The 11,753-nt window shown below is 43.6% G+C and overlaps 1 protein-coding gene across 1 annotated transcript in view; it reads left to right on the top strand.

Moving 5' to 3' along the window:
• The first annotated feature begins 173 nt into the window (after positions 1-173).
• Positions 174-11,753, top strand: part of dip2ba (disco-interacting protein 2 homolog Ba) — a 38,396-nt gene continuing 26,816 nt past the window's right edge. Inside the window, exon 1 of the mRNA XM_070968074.1 lies at positions 174-439. Within this exon, the coding sequence (XP_070824175.1) occupies positions 355-439 (85 nt within the window). The 5' untranslated portion in view covers positions 174-354. The remainder of the gene's footprint in view (positions 440-11,753) is intronic.

Genomic DNA, 11,753 nt, shown 5'->3' with positions numbered 1-11,753 from the left:
GGAAAATGACATGATGAAACTGTACAGCGCTGTCCTCCGGTTTTAAGAGGGCATGGGTGCGTGTTTACAGATCGGACGCCAGGGGGAGCTACAGTTCCGGTGTGCTCCCCGGCTGGGACGCGTTGAATTAACGTACAGGCGAGGTAAATGCAGTCACGTGACCGCTCGTTGCCGTTGGTGAGTTTTTCCCATTATGGCGGAGGGGCCAGCCGTGCGGATGGTCTGTCTCTCCCACTCTGATGCTTGTTTTGTGTCTTGAGGGAGGGCGTTTTATTTTTAATTTTTTTTTTACATTTTCCCGCGACAGCCTGGTTTCTTTTCAGCTAGACTGCACTCGCGTTTGTCGGCGAAGTCATGGCAGACCGCGGCGTGGATTTGTCCGCCCTGCCAAAAGAGGTTAGAGACCAATTGGCGGAGTTGGATCTGGAGCTGTCTGAAGGTAAAGGAGGGGAGGGGGCTGATGGGGAGCGGGGGGATGCTATAGCAGATTTTCAAGCTAGCTACATGTCTCCGCTGTCTGGGCTAACCAGCATCGATTAAACCGGCAGTTTCCCTTCTGCTATGCTACTTTACGTGTATGACAAATTGAATGAGGGCACACCGGCACTCAAGCTGTGCCACCGAGCTAGCTTATTTTGTGCTAATACAGGATGTGGGCACGCGAGCTAGCAGTGCAGGGGGGAGAGAAAGGCTTTCGTGTCTGCTTTAAACATTGAAAGCAAAACGTCGATTTGAAGACGTGTTTCCGGAACAAATCTCCCCGTTTGCTGTGTGATTGAATGTCAAAGCCATAGCTCAGTGTGTGTGTATGTGTGTGTGAGTGTGTGTGTGAGAGAGAGAGAGAGAGAGAGAGAGAGAGAGAGAGAGAGAGAGAGAGTGAGTGTGTGTCGCTGTTTGACAGACTGGGATGGCCAGAGGCAAGGTCTGGCTATCAGGCTTTGACCCTTCTCCTGTCATCTTTGTTTCACTTCTTCATGTGGCTGGACTTTGGTACATCACTGACCACATGGTTTCCAGCCTGGCGTCATAAAAGTCTCGGATTTGGCATCTGCTTTTCAGGTTTCATCTAAGAAATGTTTTATTGCAGGCGAGCTGTGAGTCACTGTGACCAGCGATGAGGTGGAATGAAAAGGCCTCCGGTCATGATCTGCTCTGGTGTCAGATGAGGATCCAGTCTGTTATGAATGACTGTCAGTAATTATCAAACGTGGTGCATGACCTCAGTGACGTTCACTGGAGTGGTCATCAAGATGTGTTCAAGGCCTTTTACACCTGTGGAAACCTGCTATTACTGGAATTATAGGTTTACGTACCTGCGCTGCTCACTGTGGGTTACACCACCCTGTGAGATCTGTGTCAGGTGCACGCACCCATGTGCATGTTTGTTCTCCTCTTGTGGATGGATGTGGTGGATGGATGTGTCTATTTATTGCAGTTTACAAATATCTCAGCAATTCATTCATCCAAAGCATAGTGCAAATCAACCCCTCCCCCAGAGCAGCTGTGAGCCCCTCTCCTGATCTACACCCATTGACACACACTGTCACATCCCTGCCAGTGTGTGACACACACGCACACACTCTCTCACATCCTTGCCAGTGTCCTCGTCCTGTGCTTCATGAGACCTAGGCGAGGTGATAGAATCCATTTGTGCCGTGCAGTGACCTCTCAATACTTACTTGTCCATGCTGATTGATATTCGGTTATTGTAGAGGGGTGATACAGCTTTTGGAATTGATAACCAGTGTTTGATCCTCGTGTTTGGTTGGCACCAGTTTTTATAAGCCTTTTTGCAAGACTCAATACAAATGTCATCACATCATTCAAGTCTGTAATAAGGCCTTTAAAAAGAACATGGTACTATAAAAGACTGTGACAACATGGTTCTTTTGCACTTGGCAGCTATGTTATGATACATACTCCAATAAAAAAATACAAATGCATATACACAAGCTAATGTTACTTATGAGAATCTAGAATTGGGAGTGTTGGTGCCTTTCACACCTCATATCAGCCAATACTGAAAGTAAGCTGATACATTAGTGCATCTGCAGGTATTTTAAGAGCTCACTGACCTCTAATGTTACTGTGTTAAATTTTGATGCCAAAAAAACCCTTTTGAATGTAGAATTTTCATTTTATTTTTACTTAGGTGTAGATAAGCCTGTTTTTGATGTGTTAACCTGAAGGAGTTAAACTGGTGCTTTTGAATGGTTCACACTACACATTACATGTTAACAATTTACCATAGTTATAGGTGGTTGATATGATGTTATAGTCACATTATTTCTGTAGATAGATAGATAGATAGATAGATAGATAGATAGATAGATAGATAGATAGATAGATAGACAGACAGATAGATAGATAGATAGATAGATAGATAGATAGATAGATAGATAGATAGATAGATAGATAGATAGATAGATAAAATAGGATACACATTTGTCAACTGTGATTTTTCCATATTGTTCATATCGTGGTTTATTTATACAGTGCTAACTATCCCTTCAGCATCTCTGTATTGTGAGCAATCTGATCAGGACTGGTTTTTGGAAGCTTTACATCATCCACCATGATGTAGGATTTTATCCACGTTGCCCATCCCTTTGTCTTTCCATGGTTTAGATTATATTTTATATTCAGTCAGTCGTTCATTTTACATCATATCAGACTGTACTAGAAATCACCTTGTCAAAGCTCAACCCTTGAAGGTGGATGAAGGTGCAAAGCACGTCACATTTATTTTTGGTCAGTTACATGCGGTTATGCAGTTTCGAACAGGGCTGTTCTGAACACGCTTCCTTGTGGGTGCGCTGAGGTGTGGAGAGAAACGTGAGACTTGAGAGTTGGTTGCTGAACAGTACAGTTTCTTACACAAGAAACAACTGTACTCACATGATCCTGGTGGCCATGTTTGCTCATTGTTTTCCATGTCTTGACTGTCTGACAACATAGCTGGTAAATGTAATGGGATTAAAAGAGGGAGTGAAATTTTCTCCTCCAGACCTGATGGCAGATATTTTGAATGTTTTTCAGTGTTGTAGGTTCATGTGCATGGAAGCCAACTAGACTTATTATGACTGCATGCATGCGGCATGTCATCACCTTATAGGCTATTTTTCTTGACTCCATAACAAGCCCTCCTCTGACCGAGTGGAAATGCCTGTTCCTGCGTTGCTCGGATAAGAACACAGGCCTGCCAAATGGCCTCTTAAAAAACAACCCATTTCTGCTAGCCCCCTGTGACCATGGGGACACAATGAGGACCATTCAGCTGGTCTGAGCCACCGTGGCCAGGAGTTCTGCTGCCATTTAGGCCATTCAGCTAAAACCAGCCTTTGTGTGCACATTGGAATGAGCTGCCTCCATAGGAAGAGATGGGGGGGGGCTGGTGACTGGTCATACTTGAGGAGATGACGTAGTGTGTACTACTGAGGGGAGTGGTTCACCCCTCTCACCCTGTCATCTCTCAGCTGGGCCAGGGGTAAAAGGTCATGTCTAGTTCTTTCCTGCAGCTAACCTACCTGGTTGACGTCCCCCACCAACTGTCAAGCGAGTTCAGTCTAATGTTGCTGACTCACACACATTCCACACAGATCCACACACAGATTAGTTTTTCGTCTGTGATTGGTCCATGCTGAGGTGTCGTTTTAACATTAAAATGCAACTTGAAATGATTGTTTTAAGTTTCTAAACTCAGCGCACAGTCTTGTGTCTGTGTTTATGTGGAGATGGTCTTTCTCTCTTTTGCATCTGTGATCAGTATGTGCAGACAGAGACTCCACATTATTGCCAGTTGCTTCTTTTCTAGGCCAAGCTGGATGATTATCCAGCTAACCAGCCAGCCAGCATTCAGATGCAGCAGAAGCAGCCTTGGCTTGTTGCTCTGTTGACAGTGAGGGCCCTCAATGGAGGATGACAGTGCTGTTATGGACCCAGTCTGTATCAGCCATCAGTGACTGTGTGTAGACCAAAGCTTGATGGATCCTTGAGGAAGACTCCTCTCAACCGGAGAGGAAGCCTATGAAAACATATCTTTTCTCTCCCTGTATTATTTATGAATGGGATACGCAGCAAACGGTTGTTTTTGTAAGTAGTCAGGCAGAGGGCTTATTTTGAGACGCCCAAGAGACACTTCCTCAAACTCGAGCTCATGCAGCGCAGAGCTCATGTTTTTAAGGTGGAGGTCTGTGCTGGCAAACCAAAAGAGGAAAAAGGACCTCTCACTTGATTGTAAAGCTGAAATCTCTCTCCCCAAAATCAAATCATTTCACAGATTTTGTTTGCAACAACAACAACAACATGCTGGGCAATATGTTCAGAACTGCTGTTGTTCTAATTATCACAGCATTATCTCATCAGTATGTTAAAGATATTTGTTTTTTGTTTGTTTGTTTTTTGACAACTGACAGTGTAGAGAGACAGGAAAGAAGGGGAGGGAGAGAGGGGATGATGACATGCAACACATGTCCTCAGCCAAAATAAACCAGGAACATCGCAATTACAGACTACTGCGCTATTCTCCTGATGCTATTTACAGTGCTCCAAATGACATGTTAAAATGTTAAACTCATGTTTAGCATATTGAGTCGGATGGTTTTAAAGTGTTTTTCTAGAACATAATGCTATGATTTACAAAAAGTATGTTCTTAGATCTCGCGCCGTGACAGATTTTGGTGAAATCTAACTGAGCAACTGTGAACCACGATACCTCATAGTGATCGTTATGTCGGCCGTAAAGATGATGATTAACACTTAAATTGATTTATTGCCCAGTCCTACTCGCAAGACAACTTTAAATGTGTCACTCTAAAGAGTTTTCATATGAAGTGCTGTTTTCCTGTTTGGGTGCTATATGCTTCTGTTAGCGCCCAAGATGTCAGAATCCCAAAAGCACATCTTATCTTCCTCGAAGCATCAGAGCCAAGGCCTCAGGTCCAAGCAGATGGTTGGATACTCTTGGCAAAGGTCTTTCTTTATGTGTGTCAGAGTGTGTATGCAGTATGTTTGCACATCCAAATGTGTGTGTGCATGTGTTATAATACTGTTACACTGTGAATAGTTAATGATGGCTTCAGTCCCTTTTCCTCCTCCAGACCTGTTGTAGGCTGAATTATTCACATGCTCTCATTAAATACCAGGACACCCTCACAGATTGGTGTGGGTGTGGGTGGGTGTGTTGGTGTATGTGGTTAGTGAGCATGACTTCTTTGTGCTCCCCAGGTAGAGGTTGAGGCATGCATAGAAAAAAACCCCCAACCTGACTCCTTTGAATCAGGGCCAGGAGTTATATCGACAACCCACTCATCAGCCCTCCAGACCTGCACATCTCTGGTGTGGGAAACAACAGAAGATGCTTAACTTGTTGAACAAGCTCACATGAGATGTCAGGTAGGGCTGGGCAAAATGGTGGAAATCAACAATATTAGTAAGAGTTGTTTTTTTCTCATATTGAGCCCATGATTACAGTGTGGGAGATGTATGCAGTTTTGCATATAAAACATTAAACTATCATCCTATTTCAGTGTATCTGACAAAAATTTAAAAGCCTTAGTTTCTCACTCTCTTATGTTTTAATTGCTCCTTTCTTGGAATCAATAATAGAGACAATAAAATGTTGTGAAAAGTTGGGACGGTGTGTAAAACGCAAATAAAACCAGAATGCTGTTTACCAACAACAGTTTTACAAATCATTCCTGAGCCCATGTAGTAAAATCCTTTATGCAATCATGTGTTCACGAAGCGGTGAACCTCCCTCCATCCTCGCTTGTGAACGACTGAGCCTTTCCAGGATGCTCTTTTCATACCCAGCCATAATACTATCAGCTGTTACCAGTGAACCTGTTTACCTGTCATATCTTCCAAACAGGTGTTTTGGAGCGTTTTGTTGCTCTTGTCCCAACTCGTTTGTGAGGTGTTGCTGGTGTCACATTCAGAATAAGCAGATATTTACAAAAATCAATGAAGCTGATGAGGTCAAACATGAAATATATTTATGTAATGTAATATATGTTTATGTCAAAAGGGTTAGCAAATCATCACATTCTGTTTTATTTACGTTTTCCACAGCGCTGTGGAATCGTGTTCGTATGATCATACTGAATTATTACTGAGCCTGTGTGTTACTGTGTTTTGTAAGTTTGAGGCAACATACAGTATGGCAGCCTTGAAATACTGGAATATTGTGTAAAGAGTGTCATTGAGGACCTGAGTTGAAGCGCCTGTGCTAGCGAGCATCCACTCCTCTGAGGTACCCTTGAGCAGGACTCACTGAAACTGCTCTTCTCTGTCTGACCTTGTGCTCTGACCTTCCTGTGGAGGCAGGCAAGTTAATACACAGGTTCCCTTCACCATGAATGAAACGCTAACATTCACTCATTGACGTGATGTATATGGAGCCTACTTCTGTCTCTCACAGTTGACAGAAACACACCAGCCTCCTGCTTCTTATGAACCTGTGACTCACTGCAATTAGGCGTGTGCTGTTCTCTGGGGCACATCCATGGAGCCGCTGCAAAGTGAGAGAACCTGTTTCAGGCTCCTGGCTGACTGATCTGTTTACTGAGTTGATAGGCGTGATGCCACTTATGACTCAACATAAGGAAAGAATGAATGGGGATTTCGTGATATCGGACCCTTTTCTCCCAGTCTGCAGAACACCCACCTCCATTCACTGCTTGACCAACCTTTAATCTCAGCTGGGCTGAGGGTGACAGTGAAGCACCTCTCTGACGTCGGCATTGCACAATCTTCCCACTCAGTGCTTTTCGCCTGCAGCCATTTAATCAGGGGCCCAGGCTGTGACACACCAGACAATGTTGACTGATCTGATTTATAGCTCATAGGCTGAATGATAAACTCATTGGTGACATAATAGAAATCAAATCTACTGGTGTTTTTTTTTGGTGTTGTCAGATTGAGGGAGCTGATGCAGAGCCCCTCCAGTGTATCGCTCGGCCATATCCACTGCCCGGCGGGCCATGTGACTGTGCTAATGCTGAAGAATGCTCTTGTGAATATAAATAGACCTGGCTGGCAAGACAAATTCGCTTTCATGCCTGAGGAGGAGAAAACAAGCATCTCTTTGACACAAAAGCTCCACCATTATTGCAGCGGAGGCCACCCTCTCAAAGTCCCAAGGAGTCAGCCCTAATTGTGTGTATTTCTTTCTCGCTAAGGCTAATGTTCCTGGCTAGTAGGCAAACACCTCCACATCCAACCAGCTGGCCGGTTGACTGCTACATGTGGGTCACCGTCACGCCCATGGGTTGTGTGTGAAATACCGCGGCCTGTTGAGAACTGCCCCTCTCAGGCCAATCAGCCTGCTGTCTGACCCATGGAGAAAATTGCTATAGGTATGCTAATTGTTAAAGCATCATACCAGTGCTTTTAGATGTTTGTAACATGTTATCTCCAAATAGCATATACTTAACGTTATTGCTGAGGAAGTTTGGAGTGATTTCTTACCTTACAGGCTGCTGTTGGTTTGGTTGATGCCAATATGCCATGAATATCAACAGAGGAATGTTTACAACCTTACCTGAAGGTGTGTCCAACCGTTTGAGAGAAACATGAATCTGAGCAGCAGCTGTTGTGACAGAGGAAGCCAGATTCACATTATTCCTTTTGCTTTGTTCATGTTTGCTTAATGGTGGGCTTCCAGATTTGACTTTTCAGGAGCCCCCAACAACATGCTAAATGTCAGAGCATCCTCTGATCTTTCCTGTCAGAGCTTCCTTGAACAGATCGTGAAGGAATAGTTTCAAAATCGGTCATGTTTTCTATTTGTTGGTCTCATGCAGGCAGTAGCCGTGCCATTGGGTAGATTTGCTTAAAGGGATTACACCTTTGCATATATCCAGTCAAAATATTTGGCATACTGACAAGCCTTACAGCAGCATGCAAAGTGAGGAGAACAGAAAACATTAGTTTATAGTGTATGGTAAGGATAAGTACACAGTGATCATTTTCCCTTCTTATCTACTGTCATGGACACGTATCTTATACTTGTGGACAAAGTAGCAAACAAGCATCCACCACAAACAAGTCCATCCACTCGTGTCATTAGGCTGGTCAGGTGCCATGTTTAGCTGCCGGCAGCAGCAGTTTGAACCGTTCAAACATTACTGTAAATGTCAGCATCGTTTGTTTTACATTCAGAAGGGTGAGGTCCTTTTCTCAACACAGTCCTCTCAGACTTAGAGGCCATGGGGATATTTCTGTATTTGAATCCTTAAAGACATTATTATGCATTGACAATGAATTTAAAAATTGCTTCCATTTGGTTGTTGACTGCAAAAAGAGATGACATTTGTTGTATGATTGAATATTAACTTTTGAAATCACCAGCACTCTGACCGTAAACATGCTGGATGTTGTAAATCATGTTATTTATTCTCTCTCTCTGGCTCTTCAGCTGATCAGCCACAGCTGATCACTGCAGCCTTTGAAGAGGGTGTGGAGAACATGGGGCATTTTCTCAGCAGCTGGTCAGTTTCTATATATGAAAGAACAGGCCTGCGTCACAGGAAGGGCTGATGGGAAACCAGAGCTCAGGGGCAAAGCAGTCCTGCTGTATAACGTACAATGAAAGTTTCCAAAAGGTCAACTGCTTTCTCTGCCGGTCACTCATTAGGTCATTTTTTTTCTTGTTTTGTTGGACTGAAGTCTTGCGTTTGTGAAAGGGTTATCGAAAATGTTCAGTGAGTAGAAGTCCTCAGGAAACCCCCTCAACAAGCTGATCTGTATCTCCCCTCTTGGCCCCTCAGAACACATTGTGCTCGAGCTTGGCTTGTAGTCATGGACCCCTTTAATTCAACTCCCCAGAGAAAGAGGTAAAACAAAGACCATCGAATGGGTGGGGCCTCTTAATCCTCAGCTGTCAATAACACCACCTACAGGCGTCTAGGCTGGTAAAAGTCCACATATTACATCCTTATTGTGTCTTCATTTTGTGCTGCTAGCATTGAATTAGACTGTTTTGATGGTTTACAGAGCTAAAGCTATGCCACATGCCCCCGTGAGCAGTGCCAGTACATCAACATGGTATTTCTCACACTCCCTTCTCAGCAGGAGGCCCTCGTTCTACAGCAGGTTTGCGACGTGCTTCATGCTCCCACAGACAGTGACGACACACTGATGACTAGAGTCTGGATGTTATTCACATCAGTCGGCAGTGATTGTGGTGAAACAGCCACTAGAGTTAAAGTTATATCCCAAGATTATCCATCTGAACTTTCTCATGGGACTCAGACCATGTGCACACTTGTTGGAATGTACTGTACATCCACTTGGCAGGGAGTTTGTGAAAAGATCTGTTTTTGGTGGCTAAACTCTGGCCGTGTGGTTTTTCAAATGCGCCTGCATTAGTGAAGAAAGACATTGTTTAAGCTGTTATTAGGATCAAATCACTTTTAATTGCTGCACTGTCAGGTCTCTCACCTTTCCTTCAGTCACTGTTTTCATTTAATCCCCTACCTGCCTGTCCTGTAGGGAGTAGCTTGTCGCTAGCATTGCCTCACTACCACTCCCCTGTGACCTTGCACCCTCAGTTCCACATGAGGTGAAATGTTTTCACTGATGCAAAGGTTTGTGTGTTTTAGAGCTCCACAGGCATTTATACAGCCTAGTTTCATGATGGCGTATTTTTCTTTCCTCCAGTGTTGCACCTTGTTGAACGTCCCTGCAGATTCCGAGCTATCATTTTCAGAGCAGCGATACAGTCCCGTCCTGATGACAGACTGTTTAATGACTGTGAGCAGTGGGTGGTGGGAGGTCAGGACCATGAGCTGTCCAGAGAGTGGAACGTAGGCAGTAAGGCCTGTGAGGTTTCAGTGTCAGCTGTAGACTCAACACCAGGGATCTGAGTGTTTCTCAAAGGGCACTCATGCCTTGTTATGAGCTTATAATATTGATTTAATGAGTCAGCTGCCTGGTTAACATTCCTCCTTCTACATTAATGGCTGCTTTTAACCAATCATCCATGAGCAATTCAGCAGAGTCAGGGATCATCATTTATAAATATTGTCATGTAAAGATGGAACATGGAGATATTACAATGGTAAATTCAGGCTCATATTGCTCGTGCTTGGCAATACTGACCCCATTTGTGTGTTGAAATTAATTGGAAAACAGAGCAGACAAGTAACAGTTCTGTTGATGCACAGTGCTCAGTGAACCTCAGGTCAGGTCTGTCTCACACTTGTGACTCCTGTATCTCTTACCTTCAACACCGGCACAGTGAAATCTGAAGCCTCTCGCTCACTTTCTCTGCTCAGTGTGCTCCAGCTCCCCAGCAATACTGAAACACGGCTCTGTCATCACTCACAGGCCAGGATAACTTGTTTTCTAAGTCAGAGTCAACCTACTGACCTGGTTACATGGTTAAAATAAACGAGTGAGATGAGGAAGTGACAAGCAAACTCAAGCAGGTCTATTTGTACTGTGTAAAAGACCTTTTTCTCAGCAGACATTTTAACAATTTAATATGTGAAGTCACAATCCAAAAAAGCACCAGTGTTACTAATAGCCAGTAAGCTGTCATAGTTCGACAACATGATCAATACCACGGGCCACTTTCAACCAATCATTGTAAAGTTAGCCAACCTACCACAAGGCTAACTCAGAAGTAAAATGACACATGATTGTTTACAATGTTGTGGAGCGAGCAGTGAGAGGGGAAAGTGGTTTATTTGCCCAAGGAAACAAACCTGAGCCTGACTGACGAGTTAGCAGACGTGCTGAGCTCGGTCACATGTCTGCTCTGCACTGAGATTTTATGCTACCACGAGATTTTTGTATCGTTACCTGCTTCACTGAACTTCAGTGTCCTTTAACTGTTGGCTTTTCCAGATGGAGTTCCTGTGAAAGGAGCTCAGCAGATTGAGGATGCAGATGCCTGGTCAACCTTTTGAAATTTTGTAGTTTAGAAAAATTACTGATATTTTAGATTAGTCCTGCTTATGGTACTCGAGAATTAGACATCTTTGTGCAACAGAGGAATTTAGAGGTCTATTGGAAATTTGACTATGAATTAGATCTAAGCCATCGAAGTCTACCCTGAAAACAAAGCTAAATGGCATTCAGCCATCATCAGTGTTAGTTTACACCTGTGCTTTTGCTGCTGTCACATGTGAAACTGTGTACCTATTAAGACGTAAAAACATACTGTATGCTGTAGCAGTAGTTTACAGATTTGACTCATTACAGAAGATATTATTGACAACTGCTGCCCAAGTTTTCCTGTTTTGTGCATAGAGGTGTGTGTTCATTGAAGGCTGCCAGCCTGTATACACACAAAGCATTGTTGGTAATGATGAATCACTGATCCTTGGTTCAGTGTTTTTCTTCTCATTGCAGTGCCACCATGTGTCTACTGCTCCTGCTGCCTCAAGGCAGGTTGTTTTGTGTGGAAAAAGTTGAAACTTGCAAAGATGATGATTCTTAGTAAGACTTATAAAAAAAAATTGTGCGGTGAATAATGCTGATTCATTGTCTTGCCGGGGGTCTGGTGAGAAGATGGATACCACTCGTATGTCCGTGTGTATCTGTATGTTCAGCTAACTGCCTCCCAGCTGTGGGCAGGAAGCGAGACTGGTATTGTTCTTCTCATCTAATTCTCATTTCCCAAAATGTGAAAGTATTCCTTTGTGTTTAAAGAACGAAAGCTGAACTCTTTGCTTTCATTGTGTGGTTAATAAGATTAACTTCACCTGTGCTTTGAAGGCCGTATTCAGACAGACATTTGTGTC

The sequence above is a fragment of the Chaetodon trifascialis genome, chromosome 8 (assembly GCF_039877785.1).
Source record: "Chaetodon trifascialis isolate fChaTrf1 chromosome 8, fChaTrf1.hap1, whole genome shotgun sequence".
In the NCBI taxonomy this organism is placed as follows: Eukaryota; Metazoa; Chordata; class Actinopteri; order Chaetodontiformes; family Chaetodontidae; genus Chaetodon; species Chaetodon trifascialis.
The sequence above is the reverse complement of the archived record's forward strand: the minus strand, read 5'-3'. Positions and strand labels throughout refer to the sequence as shown.